Here is a 20,021-nt window from a genome sequence, read left to right on the forward strand (position 1 = left end):
ATATATATATATATATATATATATATATATATATATATGAAGCTCTACAGACAACATCTGTGGCATGTTGTCAATTATCACAGAAAATAATTTTGTGGTATTTTTTTTTATCTTTCAAACAATAATGGACTTACAGTGGAAGTTTATAGGGCTAGACACTGCATCCGTTATATCTGCTTCTGCACCTGTCATTCCCTCCCCTACCAAATGAGGGAGCCATCACCAGAATACTAACCTATGTGTTTCCTTCACACCTGAATCTCATCCCCTCATTAGTAGACTGCTTATATAGCCCAGCTTCTTTGCAAAAGTCTTGTTTATCATTTATGTTGCCAGTTCTGGACGTTCTTTTCTGAATTGTAGTTAGTGTTATCTTGAACCTTGCTGTTTTCCCCATTTTCACTCTTTTACTGTTTTGTATTTGTTTGTATGGCCTGCATTGCAGTTCATGGTTCACAGTTCTGTCTAGCAAAGTAATCCTCTTAAAAAAGAGACCTACAGCTCAAATAACATGCAGAGCAGAAGAATTAATAAGTGAGTTATATTCAATTATGTTTATGATTTTAAACTCTCTAGAAAACCTTGCCCTAGACTTCCATTGTAAGTGCATTAATGTAAACACAATTTTAGCTTATTTTTACAAACTGACCGTAAAGTCCAAACTGTGTTCTGCACTGTAAAAAACAAAATCTGTGACATTTACGGTAAAATACCAGCAGCTGTGGTTGCCAGAACTTCATCATTAAAAATATAGTAGCAACATTTTAGGTTTTACAGACTTAAATTAACAATAAAAAAACATATTTCATTAACTGCTGTAATGTTAATAAACCAGCATATTGAAGTACTAATATCTGTTTTCAACAATTGTAATACTGATAACCACCAAAAACAGGTGGTGATGAGAAAGTCACATGATGTATCAAAGCTCAGAGAGTGGAAAGTTATTTCAACGAAAAAAAACAATATGAAGTAGTTTTTCTTTTTCACTTCCAAAAACCGTAATTTTAACAGTATTTTACTGTAAAATTACATTAAATGTGATTACAGTTTTCACTGTATATAGTATGGAAACTTTCTGATAGCCAATTAACAGGTTTTTACTGTAGCATTTTTACAGCCTTTTACTGTTAAAATCACAATAATTTTTACAGTGTGTGGTAAGAGCTTAATTTGCATGAAAGCCAGAACATTCCAAACATTCACTTATAAAATGTAAAGTGCAAACCTCGTAATTCACAAAACAGAAGAACCATATTTTATTATCACTGTCTGTGTGTGCAAAATATTGTTATTTTTCTCAGTCAGTTGTGGGTGCAATCATATCTGTACTCTTGTCAAAGAAACAGTGAATGAGCAAATTTTGTAATATTGTTCATGTATTAGAAATAAATGTTTTCTAGCATTTAAACCCAACTGTGAGAAGAAATTTTATAAAGTGTCTGCATTGCAATGTCTTCCAATGTATTTGTTACTTGTAATGTCTGTCTGTAGGTTTTTTATTTTTTTTGCTTAAAATTCCAATTCTTTTCTTTCTGTGCTGCTTATTTCCTGAAGGTGTTATCTTAATTTGGGTTGTTTAAGCTTGTCTTGTGTGCTTCTGTGATTATATTTATTAATATTTTATAAAAGAACAGTTCACCCAGAAATGAAAACTTGTCATCCTTTACATCCTTTACACACCCATATGCCCTTCCAACCCCATTTGACTTTTTTCTGTGTAACACAAAATGAGAAATTAAGACTTTTTATATGTTCTTTGCTGTGAAGTTACAGTTAACAAAGACTGAAGCATTCAAGCTGCAAAAAGGACACAAATGCATCATACAAGTATCATAAATGTAGTCCAGCTGACTCAATATGCCAGTTCTTCTAAAATAATACAAGCTTGTGTGAGCAACACCAACGTTTTTAGGTGGTTATTTACTCCTCCATTCTTCTTGGCCATTCATGCGAGATCATACAGTTACATTAATAAGTTTTTAATCCTTTGAAAACATCTGGATTTTTTTATTTAACTCACAATTATAGACAAACACAATCTAATGGAACTAATAACACAAAAAAATGGTACTTTTTACATTTTATTGAATACACTGAGTAATCATTCACATTGCAGAATGGAGAAAGTAAGTAAATCCTTGAATTTGGTAACTTATAAATCCTCTGCTAGCAGCAGCATCTCTAAAATTTTGGACCATCCCATCATTTAATCAATATTTCTTGGTTATCTTGATAGCATTTCTTTAGGTTATGTCACAGCATCTTAATTGACTTAAGATCAGGGCTCAAGAAAACATATTCTCTTCTTTTTAGACATTCTTTAGTTTATTTATTTGTGTGCCATTGTTTTGCTGCCTTACCCAACCTCTCAAAAGCTTGAAGTTATGAATTACTGTCCTGACATCTGATATTCCCCTGTAAAATGTCTCGATACACTTTGAATTAATTTCTCCTTCAGTGATTGCAAAGTGTCCAGGCCTTGAGGCAGTAAAGCAGCACTAAATCATGATGTTCCTTCAGCCATTCTTCCCAGTTAGTTGAGGTTTTTGTGTTGATGTGCAGTGCCATTTTTCCTTTAAATAAAGCTATTTTTGCCCCCCCCCCCCCAAAAAAAAAGAAAGAAAAAAAAAAAGAAAAATCAGCTTTTTTTCTCAACTGTCCACAAATCATTTTCCCAGAAACACAATGGAACATCCTAGTGGTCTTGGGAAAACCTAACACATGTCTCAGTATTTTAGGCAGCAGTGGTTTCCAACATGTTGTCCTTACATGAACAATATTCTTGTTCAGTGCTTTTTTTCTCTCTGATATTGGGCACAGGAACAATGACTGAGAGTTTTCTGAAGGTCTTTTGTTGTTATCCTGTGGTTCTTTCTCAACTCGTTCAGAGTTGCCAGTTTTGCTCTTAAAGTGATCTTTGCAGGATGCCCACTCCTAGGGAGAGTAACAATAGTTTAAAAAAGTTTCCACATTTGTAGACAGAGTATCTTACTGTGTTTTCAACACTTATCTTTAGCAATGCTTTTTGTAGCATTTTCCATCCTTGTGCATCTCTGTAATCCCTTTTTCGAGGTCCTGTGAAAGCTTTTGGGATCAAGGCATGGTTCACACTAAGGGGTGTAAAACTCACTACCTGGAGAGCCACAGCCCTGCAGAATTTAGCTCCAACTCTAATTAAACACACCTGAACCAGCTAATCAAGTTCTTTAGAATTAAGCTAGGCATAAACTGTGCGATTTTTGCAGTGTTTTTGTTAAATACCATCTCTCACTGTACGAGTAAATTGCATGCGATGTCAAGCCAAAGCTCAAGTCTGATCGTCGAGCTGCAACTTGACTACTCACAATATACAGTGGGTACGGAAAGTATTCAGACCCCCTTCAATTTTTCACAATAAACACGTGAGACCCCCCGAACGCAGAACTGTGTAGCCTCCATTCATACCACACGCCATGTCGCCGTTGTTTTGTTTCTGTTTTTGTAACACTTCAATAAAAGTCAAAGAAGAGGCCAAAAGGATCCTGACTGGACAAGGTAATTTATTTGGGCACCAATAGCAAGAAGACTCAAGCACACAACGTTATTGAATACAAATACAGCACTTTTATTCTTATACAATAAGACAAATATTAAAACCTCAAAAGGGCACAGCAGCAGGTTGAGATGATTGTCACATATGTATTTCAATTAGTAATGTATTTGATAAAAATGACAAGCTACCCCGGACAAATAGGCAATCAACGTGCAGCAAGGTATTCAGCAGAGGGTTTTGACACATTAAAATGCATGTGCCCACCAATTATACACAATTTCATTACACGGCAAACACTAAAGGTACAACAATTCCTAGGTGCATCAGTTAAATAACACACGTCAATACACACCAAAAGAAAAATCATTCAATACATGCCAAAACCACTCTGGCTAACTACTTAGCTGTCGTCAAGATAAAATAGAAGATGGCACATGAAGGATAACCTGCACTAATACCCCCTGCGCGCACACACACACAACTACAAACACATATACACAAATACAAACGCTGGGGGACCGGCTACGTTTAATTAGTCACATTAAACCAGGCCTCCCCAGCGACTAAAACACTAAATACCCCCACAAATCAATTAACCATAGATAAAGGCAAATAATGGGCTGCTGGCCTTCTTACCCGCCACCGGATATGGGGTACAGCGTTCGGGAAAACCCACCGGCGGCTGCCAAACTTTAGTTAGGGAAAACCTCAAAACTGCAAACTATCCCTCCCAATCGCTTCACACACGTCGCAAAGAAACATCAAGCCCACGTCCCGGTATGGCAGCCTTGGCAAGAAGCTCAGCAGCCCTCACATACAAAATCCTCCCAAACAACACCAAACCCCATACCTTTATAGATACCATTAAAAATGCAGCACAGGTGTTCGCCTCTTTCCCCTAATGAGACGCAAGAAAGACACAGCGGGCAGTATTACTGTCGCCCCTCCCCTTGCCTTAAATGAAGGGCTTACATTTTCATGCAGGCACAGTGAGGGTAAAAACACTGAGTTTAGGGCAGTCGGTTCGTAGCTCTGTTTCAACTGTGCAATACCCTAACGAGGGGTGACCAAAATTTTGGACATGTCAGAAATTCATCCGACCATCCGATTGCCGCTCAGGAGAGGCTAATCATCTCTCATTACCCCCTGTACACTGCACAACACAACACGCATGACAAAGCTAAAATTCGACCACACTAAAAAAAGAGTCATATGACTCCGAAATCGTGTATGCCCGTCTTTTCGGAGCAGGATGGAGCTTAACTCTGCAGGACTGTGGCCCTGCCAGAGCTAAGTTTGACACCCATTCACTATCCCATATTTCTTGAGAAGAATAGATTTGTCAGTAAATAGGGTTTGCACACCTTTATTTAAAGGGCAGGTTACCTGTGCAACCCACACTTCCCATCTCATCTGCATAACTGAGCAATTTTTATGAGTAATTAATGCAGAAATCCAGATATTTAGATAATTGAATCTTTGAAACTTATTTATGCCACTGTATAGGTTTTTTTTGTTTGTTTTTTCTTATCTTGTCAATGAATCGATTCATCCAATTCACAAAACCAGTCAGAATCTGAATCACAGCTGATCTAGACTGTGTTTCTGAAATGCATCATAAGCTCAAGAAAGATCATAGAAACCATTGGAATCATTGAAACCACTGATTCAGGCCAGTTGTAGCAGTTTCAGATTACGAGGTAATAATAATTCCACATTAAGAAAGAAAGAAAGAAAGAAAGAAAGAAAGAAAGAAAGAATGAGAAAGTCAACAGTGATTGCAACAATATGAGGCTAAGCTGAAAATGGCAACATTTTCATTTGTGGGTGAACTATTGCTTTAAATGCATCTTTGTTTAGAATTATTAATATTACACTATTTTCACTGGAGTACAGTATTTGCTCCTGCCCAAGCTAAATTTGCTTTCTGTTTGCACTGTCTGGTTGCCAGCTGCATTTATTTTCTAACTGTGCTTGCTGAACTGTTTAATCTCTCTTCTTTGGCTTCCTTGCTATATCTTTCTCACAGTCATTGCATACAGCAGATTCTAGAGAGTGTTAATCATTGTCACCTAAATGGCATTGTACATCGAGACTTGAAGGTTAGTATAACAGACATTAGCCTCCAACCTGCTGGCAATATTGTTTAAAAAAAACAACAAAAATAAACCGTTGGTTCCCAATGTGGAAGCCTCCTCTACTCACCCCAAACTGGTCCCTCAAAACACAACTACACACCAAGATATGTGTGTGGTGGTGGGCTGAGGGGTAAAAACACAACTGATGACCTCGGAGCTAAGGTTGTGCATGTAGCACCTCAGAAATGTGCTTAGTCGGGGGCTGTGTGTTTGACTCTATAGGATTGTATTTTCTTTTATATGTGTGTTGATGGTGACTGTGCCCTTTTTGGTTGAAATGCAAAACGGGTATCAGAACCCATAAGTCAGTGATTTAGTGGGTCAAGCACACAGTCACCCAAGCAAACACCACTTCTGGATTGAGATTTGGAGAGCAAGACAAAAGAGGTAATGATAACAATAGATGGGCAATGTATTTTATTTTCTAATATATAACTATATTTGATAGCATACAAATATTTCAAAAGTTTAATACTTCACAGTAGGGCTGGGCAATAAAGTACCTCATATTAATCTGTTCCTGTAACTGGTAGAGCATGATGCTAGCAATGCCAGGTTTTGGGTTTGATTTTCCAGAACACATGTACTGATCAAAATGTATACTTTAAATGCACTGAGAATTGCTTTGGATAAAAATATCTGCCAGTTGCAGAAATGTAAAAATTTGCGATATATTTGTGAATATATATTAATGCAATTTTTTTGTTGTATACTATGTTTAAATAATATAGAGAACTCTGCTCATGTTTTTAGCAAAATTATACATTTAATAATTAGTGGTCAAATGTATATGTTTTAGCAATTGTGATATTCATATCTTTATAAAAATTATCAGATGAAATATAACATAACATTAAAGAAATATTTTTTTTCATCAAGTTAGACATTGATTTAATCATTCAAACCCATTTCAGGGCAATTCTACTTTGCCGTTGGTCTCAGGCGCATCCACTGCTGTCCTCTGAAGCACAATGGGCTGTGGGCAATATCAGCCATTAAGAGTGTGCACTGATCCACACTTCTAAAAAGGACCAGAAATAATAGACCATCTGGGGACTTTTGGCATACTATTTAAACATACTATGCTTTGGTCAACATTGAGACAGGAAAGGGTTTATGGTGAAGTCCTCATATGCATTCAACTCATAAATATGATCTTTCTGACATGGCTTGGACACAAAGAACATAGAACACCTGCGGAGACGATAAAGGGGAACCAATCATAAAGTAAAACTACAAAGGACTAAAGCTGCCTTCATGCCATGTCATAGTTAACGTAATTCAGAGATGACAACATGTGACATTCTACTCTGAGCTGAATTATGTGTTTTTATGGCAACAGTATCAATGCAAAAGCCTTCACATGCTCCAGAACTCGTAATTACAACTTATAAACTCTGAGAGCTACAACTTGAACCATGTGAAGCTGCACCACCTGACTGTCGCCAGATTCATTTTGGCGCTACCTCTGAGTTTGAGAACATGGGCAGCTTCGAGTAGAATGTCACATGTTGTCATTTTGTAATTACGGTAATTACGACATGGCATGAATGCAGCATAAAATAGCAAAAAGGAACAGAGAATAATCATGAACTTCAACATAAAAGTCTAAACAAAGAAGGGAATGCGTGACTTGATCTTTATGGGCTTTTATTTGGCCATTTCAATTTGATCAACTAAATAATGATAATACCCTAATATCCCCTCATTTGATTTACTAGCCAATTGTTGTTTTGAGTCAGTGCATTCACTGTTGTCAAAATCTGAACTTATTTGTGAATTTTCTGAATCAGTTTTGTTGAACTGTCCTCTTCAATAAATTAAACAATTTCCATGTGTAGATGTTTAATAAAAGATGTAAAATATTTCCCAGCCCTTTTCCTGGAAGCACACCACCACTAGACACTCTTCATAATCAAACACACCTGATTGAACTCATTAGCTTATTAGTAGAAACTCCAAGACCTGAAATGGATATGTCAAAAAAGAGAGACATCCAGAATGTCTGTTGGTATGCCTCCAGGTACAGAGTTGAGAAATACTGTATTAATCTTCCATACATAGAAATAAATAGCTTTATTGTTTTACTAGGATTTTACAGTATACTGTATTTCTTCAATTAATGTACTTTTGAAAATATCACCCAGCCCTACTGCAAAGCATCACTCATAATCATGCAACACTGAAACTTTAAGTAATGAGAAGTCCATTTGAGTCATGTTCATCACCTCTAAGCCCATGCTCCCTTACTCTCAATGATATGCACAGATAGTGAGTGTGTGCTTGTCACTAACCCACACCCCCTGGTGTTTGCATGCAGTCATTGCATTCAGCAGATCCTTGAGGCTGTTCTCCACTGCCACCAGATGGGAGTGGTCCATCGTGACCTGAAGGTGAGTAGAGACGCTGAGGGTCTTAAACACCAAGTCTTACTTCTTTGTCCTTTTATATAGATCCAGTATCGTGTGTGGCCTTTACTAAGGGCTACAAATGGCTTATGGTATTGTAATTCTAAAAATGTAAGATTATAATAGATTATATTAAGTGTTTAGTAACATACGAAGTCTAGGTTTGTCTTGGAGATGGGAATCAAGCAATCAGTGATATAAAAAATTAAGCCTACACAGGTTTAGGTGGGAATGGTGTTTTCTGTCCTTTAGACCTAATCCACCACAAGCTCTTGTCAGTGCTAATTTGCCAATCAAATGAGCCAGGTGCAACCAGGAGATTGTTTTCCCTCCTCTTATTATCTTCACCTGAATTTGCATCAGCCTGAATTCTGCTCAGTGATTGGCTGTTGGCATATAGTTACCATGGTGAACAGTGACTTGCACCATAAAAAGAAAAACAACAACAACAAAAAGAACAGAAAACAAAGCAAAGACAATAGACACAAAACAGTAAGTAATATACAGTATACTGTATATTACTATTTTTTTTTAATTGTGTTTTTGTGCAATATATGATAGTCATCATATATGATTGTTCATTACAGACAAACATAGCAATTTAGGAAAAAAAATATTCTCAGGTTGAAATATCAAAGATCATAGGGCAAGAGTCTTGCATTCTTATATAGGTTTACATTCATGTCAAGAAAGAGTTCACCCAGAAATTTAAATAGTAATTTACTCACCCTCATGTCATTCTAAACCATTTTACTGTACAGTGTGTACATTGACCACAAACTGTCAAGCTCTAAAATGCTCTATAAATAGGCAACATTGGCACATAGAGATTGGCTGCACAGGTATTTGAATATGAACAAGCACAAATTAGATTTAATAGCTGTGGTGAATTGTTTGGAACAACATAAATGTGTGTTGTTGGCATTAGCGCAACAAATTAGCAAGCACATCATTCTCTTCCATGTTAATCAGAGTTTTTAGTCCTTACCAGGCATGTCAAGGGACAAATTTGAAAAGCAAACAGCATACAGTTGTGGATGTAGTGTTTTTTCTTCAGTTTTTCCCTGTTTAGGAATGTTACTTGAAAGCTTATTAGCTAAAAGGAGGTCTATCTTACCTTGTTATGACTTGTCCAACAATTTGAAGAATGAGCTGTTGGAGGTTTGCTCTCAGAAAGTCATGTAATTTAATTTTATTGAAGTTATATATGGTTTATATAGAGCACCTGAAAAGATTGTATAACAGCCATTTACAAAAAGCAATATTGTACAATTATGAGGAGAAATTATTAGTCATGTAGAGCAGATCTTATGATTTGGAATGGGGAAGTTTTTACTATGCTAATATGTAGGGCAACAAAAGAACACTTGCAATAATATACTACCAAATTCTGCTGTTCAAATTATCCTTAGGGGTATCATAGATCTGTTATCAAATCTACTCTATTTGTCATTATCTCTCTCTTGCGTGCACTTCTCTAACAAAGGACAACATCCGGCTATTCTTTATTTTATCTTGACACCCCTGTAATTAACTTCTGCAGTCCTCGTGTTTCCTCCCTTGCCTTGGGTATTTGATGCTGAAACTGAGTATAATACATGTAGCTTCTGTCTCTGTAAAGAACAGCACCTCTTAGCTGTGATGTTTGCTAAGTCAAGACTAGTTTCTAATTTGCTAAGATTGGAAAGACCAGATACTGAGAATTAAAATACGTCCTGACTGCCCACAATTAGTCCCATGAATAATTTTGCTGTTGTAGGCCGCAAAATTGGTGACAATGGCACACCTCATCTGCAAGGCTTAGTAAACATGAAAACTATGTGTTGTCTGTCCATGAAACAATGGCTATCTGCACATGTTTATTATAAAGATGCTTGTGGAAGTGACATTCAAAATTACAAATATATTGTAGTAAAGGAGGTGATATTAAACTGTGCAATGGCTCTCCGAATCAGGAGGATCTTCAGCCCTGCTTATGAAGGCCTACCATCCTGCACAGTTGAACTCCAACCCTAATCAAACAGTTGAATCAGCTAATCAAGGTCTTTAGAATTGAAAGCAACAGTGAGGTGTGTTAGAGCAGGGTTGGAACTGATGTCTGCAGGAAGGTTGCCCTCCAGGGGCTTGTATGCTAGCTGAACAAATGTAGGGTTGCAGGATTGGTTTCAAGTTGGCAAAACCAAATCAATCATTTCAATCTTTGTTTGTACCATGATGCTGATCTTCAACTTTCTCTGTAAAATTTGATCTTGAGTTCGTGAATAACTATGGAGCAAGTGGTGCAACTATGGTGCTTGAAAGATGTATCTCATCGGGATATTTTCCTGGTTAAATCAGTAGCAAACAGCAATCAGATGCTGTGAAACATAATGAAACTGAAAGTAAGTATTGGAAGTAAGTCAGCATGATTCACTTCTCTCTTCTGCCAAAGTTGAAGAGATTGTTAGGAAACATTTGAAGAATTTAAACACAGCAAGAAGAAAAGAGTTGTCCTCAAAAGCAGAGTCTACTTTATATCGTTGTTTTATTACATCTGTATTTATGCTCATTTAAACTAAAAGCTTATTAATTTTTAAACTGTATTTGCTCGTGTGTAATGGACTGAGGGTATAATTTTATAATTAATATGTAAATATCATTGCGATTTTAAAATTTAAAATGATGTACTATTTTAAAATTATTTTAAAATTATTTTACTTTTAAGTGTCCTTTAATGTGGAGCAAGAGAAACTTGAATTTATTGGTCAGATATGGCACTTTGCTTATAGCTGATCCAGTTTTGGTTTGAGAGATCTCTTACCCAGAACAAAACCTGCTATGGAGTGGGTTAGCCGTGGAGCTCCTTGCCAATCACTTACAAGACCACAATACCCTAGCATCATGTCAGGGCAACACATTCTCACTCCCAACTTGCCACATATTGACATTTGGTCAGGATCCCTCTGCATCACTTTTTAACGCTCAGGGTACCTCTTTAGCGTCATTTTTCAACGTGCAGGGCTCCATTACTTTTGATGTCATACAGAGACACAATGAGTATGGGAATATTGCCATGATGAAATAACATATTGGAGTATTAATAAATACCTGTAAATAAATATTTAAGCAATACATACCTGTGATTTTGCCTGTTAAGTGTTTTATGTTATTGAGAAGTGGGTAGGTTTAGTGTAGGATTGGGGTTAGGTGATCCAGCTCACACATTTTTTTTGTGACAAAAAACATGTACATTATATAATACTAAAGTTTGGGTTGTTTATAAGGTACGGAAATGCAATGACTGCATGACAGTTTCAATTGCACTAGCATGTTAGCCCCTTGATCTTCCCAAGGCATAAAGTGAATGCTGAAACAACTAACTGCACCTGACAAACTAGCCTTATAACCTTTGCTAATGTCCTGGTTGTACAATAATCACAAGAAAATGAGTTTGGGTAAAGTTTTGACTTCTCTTTCTAGACTCCCCTGACATAAGAGTCCTAATCAATGTATCGATTATTGGATATTCAGTTCTAAACGTAATAAAAAAATATACAATAAAAAAAAAATTACTATAAATAATAGATTTGTATCAGTAATTACATATTGTAATATGCTTCATGAATGTATTACAAGGCTCATATGAAAGGGGTTGTCTGAAATTTTTCAATACACATTTGTTTGAAGTACTGTCTATGCTTTATTATTAGTTCATTAATTTTCTTTTTCTTTTTTCTTCTCTTTCTTTCTTTCTCTCTCTCGTTCTTTCTTCTTTTATTTCTTTCTTTCAACATCTATAACAAAAATAACAAACATAAATTGTCATGTGCAGTGTTGAATATTATATCATTATTTCCTCCAGTCTTAATGGGCTATGCAGTAATTGCTAGTGACCTATTACATTTTGCTTACAAATTATTATTTTTGCAAAGAAATTTAAATATCATTCACATGCATATTATAACATTTATGAGAAACATTGAAAAAATCACTTGCACACATACTTTTTTTCAGAGATTTCTAATGAAACACCATTTGTTACATCAAAGTTACAACAGTATTGTTTGTGTTATTATTCATTTTTAAATGAGTTTTAAATGAACTGTTGTTGCTCAGTCAAAACATTACTCAGGTCTGGTCACAAAGCTCTTCATGAGGTGCTGCATAACCCTAGAGGCTGTACTGATGTTTTTGGAAGACTTGGTTCAAAATATGTTGTATCAGAGTTTGTCTATTTGCAGAAATCATTCCCTTGTTTTTGTTTCTGGAAAAAATCATAATTTTGGAAATCAAGGGGGGGAAAATCATTATCTTTCTTTTCATAGTACATGGTATTCTTAAACATTTTCTTTAAAACTGTACATTTTGACCCAAGTCTTCTATGAGACATCAGATCGTTGAAGACGAGTGATGTCATTTGTTGTCTATAACAGATAATTTGTATAAATTCTCTCAATATATTACCCAAAGCCAGAGAATCTTCTCTTGGCCAGCAAACTGAAGGGCGCAGCAGTGAAACTGGCTGATTTTGGGCTGGCTATTGAGGTGCAGGGAGACCAACAAGCGTGGTTTGGTTAGTATTCACCAAATGGCTTAACAACACTGGTTTAAAAATGTAATATATTAATACTGTGCTGACAAGACAGAATGTGCAATGACATAATCAGAGAATGTTAAAATGCTTATAATTTTTCCAATTAAGATTCATATGGCTAAACCTTTATTCTGAAAAAAAAAAGAGGTGAACCTAGTCCACTTCTATTTGAATATTCCTGTATACATGTAATCAGCATATTCCAGATAAACTAAGGCATGCCCATTCTTTCCTGCTTTTCTCTTCTGGAAGTGTTGGTGATACTTATAAAATTAAATCCAATTACATTATGTAAAAACGTTATTGATAGTTATTTTTGTGTATTACTTTAGATTTTGAAGCGCACAACTTTTCAATGTAATTTCTCAATATTTTGTGATGTTAGTGAATGTTATGGGATAGTCTAGGGAGAAAAGTGTTTTTGTGTTATTACTGTCAAATTATGTATTATTAAGTATAATTTTACAACTTTAATGGCTTGTATCATTCAGACACTTGAAGACATGTAAGTCATTAGTCTATTATTAATAATCTTTATCTAAATATATTTTGCCTGTTCTCTAAAATGGCTTTAATCACAAAAAATAATGATGATGATAATTATTGTTATTATTATCACTAAGTTTTATGTGGGTGTTGTGTGATTAGTCTTACTTTTGGACAAACCCTGATGGTGTTACCGTTTAATTACAATGATCTCAAGGGCTTTACACTCAGCTCCAGTTTTCCTCTTTGGCTGCTTTCTCATTATAGGCTTCTTGCCTCTGGGGCTTGATGGGACGTCAGGGACTAAAGTTATTTTAGAATTAGGCTGCAATCCAAAGTCAAAAAATGCCTTAAGTAAATTCTTAAGAGAGAATTTAGGGGGAGCTCATTATTTTGTAGACTGTTTAAAGAAGAAAAAAACCCAGTTAGGTTTAATTGAGGTCTGTGCAATTTTTTGTAGGGTTTGCTGGAACTCCGGGTTATCTGTCTCCTGAGGTGCTCAGGAAGGAGCCTTATGGCAAACCAGTGGACATGTGGGCATGTGGTAGGTTGCTAATCACAGGCATTTTGTGGAACTTTTTTGCTGGCAACTAAATTGTATTTCTGTACATAATGTTCATAACATAACAGATCCATTGCTTTATAGTCCTAGTTACAGATTTGTTTTCACTAAATAATTATATCTGATTTGGTGAAAGAAAATAAATAAATATACTTGTATGTACATTACGTACATTAGAGTTATGCATGCTTAAATATAATTATAAATGGAGAGTTACAGTTTGATTGTAACAGTTGACGTTTTATTCAGTTAGTTTAATTTTGTTGGCACTATGGTGATCATAATGGGCCAGCTGTCTAAATAAAAGTATTTTTCTTCTGATTTACACATTTAAAGTTTACCACGAGTCTCTTGCAGTGAATATTTGATAAACTGTGAAATGAAATCCAGAATAATATGAGAGTGGATGAAATCATGAGTAACCAGTTAGCAAATTATGTTTTCTGTACTTGTTGCAGTTGCTGGAATAGCAAACCCTTTGCAATTCTGAAATTTGATGAGCAAACAATTGTTAAAAGGAGCACATCTTTCAACTGGTATCTGACCTTACATTTGTTAAGAAAAAGTCATAGGAAAAAAAAAAGTTTTATTTAGATATCCCAGTAAAATCACGCTTGTAAAATTGCTCTCACAAAATTACACGGACAAAGTATGTCTACCAGTATGTTTGATCATAATGATTTATATATTCAGATTTTTTTTTTTATTCAGACTTTGTGACTATCTGAACCCCAACTGTCTTCTAGCCAATCAGATTAGAATTTACTAAATTATAAAAGTACTTTCGTTTTGGGTGGTTAGTAAGCAGTCTGTGGGTGGTCCATGGTCTCAGTCTGAAGCAGGAACTGTCTATCTTTATATAATATAATAAAATATGACTATATTATATATTAATATAATATACTTTATTATAACTTATACCTACATACGTTTTTCTTACTATTTTGTTTCTTGAATAGGTGTTATTCTGTACATCCTTCTTGTGGGTTACCCTCCTTTCTGGGATGAAGACCAACATCGACTTTACCAGCAGATCAAAGCTGGTGCATATGATGTAAGATTTCTTACACAGATATATAGTATATCATATATATAGCGTAACCATAACATACTTGATTCTTTAAGAAATGCTGAATATGCTTCATTTATACCTTCTTATAATACTAGATATTGTCCTCATTAATCTAATTATCTACTGTATATTTGATACTCTGACAGTTAAAAATGTGAAAGAAACAGATATAGTAACTCAATGCAAATCATAATTGTTGTGTAATTTATGTGTTAGGCAAATCATACTTTTCCATCAGAGAGTGAAGGAGAGAGTAACAGAGAATGAGCAGTCCATTGGCTTCTGTCCAGCTTGGCTCAGATGCCCAGCTATTTAGTAATTCTGGATGAGACTAAATTATTTCCCCAAACACTGTTCCATACATTGCCTCATCTGGCTTCTATGGACCTAATCTTCTGAAAGGCTCTATCTGTTATTGATAGGGCATGCAGAGTTTTTGAATGCATTATGGTAATTATTAAACACGAATAGTGCATTATAATGCTGCAGCATCAATTTAAGACAAATTTAGACCAATTAAATGTTCACTATATCTGCCATGTCAATGGTTTTCAATCCTGTTTGTGCACATTGTGTCTCTTTTATCTCACACACTCACACTCAGTTCAGTTTATGAAGCTCTCTCCTAGCAAGCTGATGATCTGAATCACGTGTGATAAGGATAAGAAACATACTGTGGCTCCCCAGATCCTGGAATGAATTCCACTTTTCAATGTGGTATCAAAGCACAGCCCCTAAGGTCTGTTGAATCTGTGTGTGTGTGTGTGTGCTTTCTTTTCCTAGTTTCCTTCTCCTGAGTGGGACACAGTGACACCAGAGGCCAAAGATCTGATCAACAAGATGCTGACTATAAACCCTGCCAAACGCATCACAGCAGCTGAGGCCCTCAAACACCCCTGGATCTGTGTATGTCTAGTTACTTTCTCATTCACACACACACACGTTTACTGTTCTGTCTAAAAGGGTGCATTGCCTAGATTTCTAATTATTTTTTTATGTTTTGTCCCTTAAAATATGGTTAGGGAGGTACAGACATGACAGAAAATTGCTTCTACATTTAGCTCCTGTGGCACCGCAACTTCCAATGCAATAGTCAAGTCAAGTCACCTTTATTTGTGTAGCGCTTTATACAAAACTGATTGTCAAAGCAGCTTTACAGTGTCAAACAGGAAAATAGTTTGTCAATAATGCAAGAGGACAATAACAAACAGTCATTTTTCCAGCTAACGTCAGTTCATTGATGATTCAGGATTTAGTGATGTCATCATCCAGTTCAGCTCTCTTTCAACCCAAAACGCTAACCTTTTGTGAGAAAATTAAGCACAAAATTAAATCTTGAGGAAGTGTCACACAAGAGGACACAGAAAAATTACCCATTTTGTGATGTCTTGATGAGCAACTTACGCCATGATTGCTAGAAAATCTACAAACCTTTGTATTTTAAATAAAGATTTATTTATTTTTCTTTCACAGGTGGTAATAAAACCTTAATTTTTGTGTACACAAATGGATAATATTTGCATAGAAGATAGGTTTCTTCTGGAAAGAATGATAATGACTCAGTATCCATGGCATACATCTGTCTAATGCAAATTTGAGCTGAATTGCAAGTGGTACAACTGTTTAATGAATGTGCCCCAAATGTTTATTGCCCACAGTGACCCCTGTCCTTTTCTTCAATTGATTATCAATAATTTGCAGGACATTTATGTATTTATTTATTTATTTAGCCTACAAATATAGAGTTTAATAATAGATCTGAAACAGTTGTTCATTTATTGTTTACCTGTCTGTATCATAGCAACGTTCCACAGTGGCATCCATGATGCACAGACAGGAGACAGTGGAATGCCTGAAGAAATTCAATGCCAGGAGGAAGCTTAAAGTAAGAAACACAGAGTCATGCAAATGCACATTCGCACAACATTCTAACATACTAATGACTAATAACCACAAAAAAGCACTTTTTAGCACTTCATGGGGCTGTTACCCATTATAAATGTATTTGATTGTGAAAAGTATTCTCTATAAGAGATGGATGGGGGGTAAGGGTTTGATTTTTATGAAAAATTATGAAGAGAATTTTTACCATATGTAGAATAATGTGCATTATATGCAAAAAGAGCAGGACCATTAAGAAAATAAATAATGCATTTTTATTTCATATTGACTTTAGTCCTTGTGGGTTTTTAGCCTGAATTACATAATTTAAAAGGCTTAACTAGATTAATCGTTATCCACTAGCATTGATTAATATTTTACACAGCTACAAAGACTCATGATTGATCTTTGCCTTTCTATTCTTTCTGGATTGTTTTAGGGTGCTATCCTTACTACAATGCTTGCTACACGGAACTTCTCAAGTAAGAAACTCTTCAGTTTACTTTGCATTTGCTTTTTAATAGTTGTTCTTTGAATCATGTCAAAAAGTTGGAGTTATGCTTTTTTTATGTTTGAGAAGATGTAAAGCATCTTAGATCATACAGAAGATTTTAACATTTTCATTGAAGTAGGGCTGTAAATATTGTTGATTTAAGGTCAGATTGGCCTTGTGCAATTACTAAACTGTGAAAGGCTAGGATTTAATTAAATAAAATTTTAGTGTGCATATACTTATTTCAGTGTCATGTTTGCATTTTTGTGCTATAAGCTTGTGATATCCAAAGCACCAGCAAAATTACATATTTATTATATCACAGTTCAAATAGCAATCACAATGCTTATCAAAATAATCATGATTTTATTATTATTATTATTGTTATTTTTAAATTGTGCAGCCCTATAACAAAGTGTTTCAAAAGTAGTATTTCCCTGTATTGTGAATAATTTTTGTCTTATTACAAAATCAGGGTCTTACTGACACAAAAATATTTAATTTGCTTCTTAATCATATTTCATTACATTATGCAAATCTTTGATTACGATTCATTCAGGGTGTTTGATTTTGAGGCCAATGGATCATGAGTGCGTGAAGCACAGTGATTGAAACTGTCATATTTTGTACTATTTTTAACTTTAGTAAACGCTAACCTTGTCTGCCCTTAAGCCTTTCCTTTTTTATCCCTCTTTATGTTCACAATTATTCTTTTCATTTCACTCAACAGGCAAGAATCCATACAAGAAGCCTGATGGTGTTAAGGTAGGTTACTGTATGTAAACCTAAGCTAAATATTAAACATTGACACATACTTTATGTGCCACGGACATTAACTCTTATTTTTGCCTAGAGAAAAAAAAAATCAAGAATATTAATTAGGTGACATACCTTTCACCCAGTTGTATTTAGTAAGTGATTTGCAGCAGGTAAATGGGCATGAACCATAGTAGTATTCCCACTGTGTATGTATTGATGCTTCACCCCTGGACCTACACTAAACATATCACAGAGCTGTTTTATTTTGGGCCAGTAAATTAGCATACCACCCAGAATGCTGTAGCTTCGTGGCAGTGAGTGCATAGGCAAGAACTACTCACTTTTTTTTTAATAGTGTTTTACTCATAATCTATAATGCCCACCAGGCACATTGCCACTGTAGCTCCTAACTTTATGCGTACACAATTTTGATTAACTTTTTACACTCTCTTTATCTGTCTTTACCTCCCCTCTTTTTCTAATGATTTCTTACATGCATACACTCCCATGCATACACATAAATAATCATTTACACTGAAGCTTGCTCCTGGTTCCTGGTCAGCAATTGCACATGCATGTTTGCTTAGCGTGTTTAATGAGTGAGCATGTGCATGTGCACACATTAATGCTCTTTTGGTTCAGGGCTTCAGAAAGGATTTCTGGAGGGTGGGTCAGCTCCAGTGGGCACATATAGACACAGATTTTATTTTTTTTGGCTGGGTTTATATACATTGTTTATGTATGCCTATGTATATAATGTAAATCCTGAAGCGCCTCTTTTTATAAACAATGCTCATTGTCTACATACTTGTTTGCTTTCAGTATTCACATTACTAACATTTTTTAATTCTCCCTTTTTTAATAAAAAATGAGGTCCAGCATTTTAGGGTCACTGAGTAACCCTTATCTTTATATCTCACACTCCAATTCACAGCTGTGTCTCCAACTCATATCAGCTAACACATGGGTTGTGCCTTTCAAACCCTGTGAAAGCAGTGTTAATCTGTCCTGAATGAGTTTTGGAACAGTGTTTTAAAGGAGACATATTATGCCCCTTTTTACAATATGTAATATAGGTCTCTGGTTTCCCCAGAATGTGTCTGTGAAGTTTCAGCTCAAAATACCCCATTTAGCATATTTTTCTCAAACTTTCGCCATGGCATTAGAGCTGGTAAACAGTTATCGCTTGCAAATCACATTGATGGCACCGTGGGTGGAAATTTACAGATTAAGGGGTGGTAATATTATAATGAGATCCCTTTGCCACGTCACTAAGGGAGCGAAATCTGACGCGCTCGCTCCTTGGTTGGTAGATACACCGGGGACCTGATTATAGCACTTAAAACCTGTAAAAGTCAGATTTTCATGATATGTCACCTTTAAGTTATAGGCTGTATCCAAAATTGTATTCAATATTAGGCTTAGAGTGTCTGAAAGTATCAAAGTAGGCCTATGTTGGAAGAACATATGTCAAATATGCCTTGATTTTTAAGGGATTTAAAAAAAAAAAAATTAATAATAATAATGCAATTATCTCAAATAATATTGGAGTTAGTGATACATTATGGTGATATGGAAATATGTATGGTTTGAAAGGTATGAAATCTGTACATTTATATATCAGTTTGGTGTAGTGAGAAGGCTAATTGTGTTTGTGTTTGTGTGTGTGTGTGTGTGTGTGTGTGTGTGTGTGTATATATATATATATGTGTGTGTGTGGCTAATTGTGTTTGTGTTTGTGTGTGTGTGTGTGTGTGTGTGTGTGTGTGTGTATATATATATATATATGTATGTGTGTGTGTGTGTGTGTGTGCAGAAAAAGCTGGATATGTTTATAGTAGTTGCAAGTTAGAGTTATAAGTTCATTATGCAATAATATGGAAATCTTTGTTTTGTTTTTTGTTACATTTATAAAATTTTAGTTAAGAGAAAAGCCTAATTTCTATTTTGTACTGTGTATCACCGCCATGGTTAAATGATGCATATAAATGGCAGGGTTTATATTATTTTGGTTATATCACCCACACTTGGGCAGATTAACTGAAAAGTTAAAGGGTTAGTTCACCCAAAAATGAAAATTAGCCCACAAATTACTCACCCTCAAGTCATCCTAG

At 35.3% G+C, this 20,021-nt stretch overlaps 1 protein-coding gene across 1 annotated transcript in view; it reads left to right on the top strand.

Moving 5' to 3' along the window:
- Window positions 1-20,021, top strand: part of LOC107677049 (calcium/calmodulin-dependent protein kinase type II delta 1 chain-like) — a 92,831-nt gene that overhangs the window by 33,617 nt on the left and 39,193 nt on the right. The window contains exons 5-12 of the mRNA XM_016471843.1: window positions 7,994-8,066; window positions 12,531-12,633; window positions 13,601-13,684; window positions 14,662-14,756; window positions 15,558-15,680; window positions 16,576-16,659; window positions 17,095-17,137; window positions 17,879-17,913. Coding sequence (XP_016327329.1) covers window positions 7,994-8,066; window positions 12,531-12,633; window positions 13,601-13,684; window positions 14,662-14,756; window positions 15,558-15,680; window positions 16,576-16,659; window positions 17,095-17,137; window positions 17,879-17,913 — 640 coding nt within the window. The remainder of the gene's footprint in view (window positions 1-7,993; window positions 8,067-12,530; window positions 12,634-13,600; window positions 13,685-14,661; window positions 14,757-15,557; window positions 15,681-16,575; window positions 16,660-17,094; window positions 17,138-17,878; window positions 17,914-20,021) is intronic.

Source organism: Sinocyclocheilus anshuiensis, unplaced genomic scaffold (genome assembly GCF_001515605.1).
Source record: "Sinocyclocheilus anshuiensis isolate Anshui unplaced genomic scaffold, SAMN03320099.WGS_v1.1 scaffold1589, whole genome shotgun sequence".
Lineage (NCBI taxonomy): Eukaryota > Metazoa > Chordata > Actinopteri > Cypriniformes > Cyprinidae > Sinocyclocheilus > Sinocyclocheilus anshuiensis.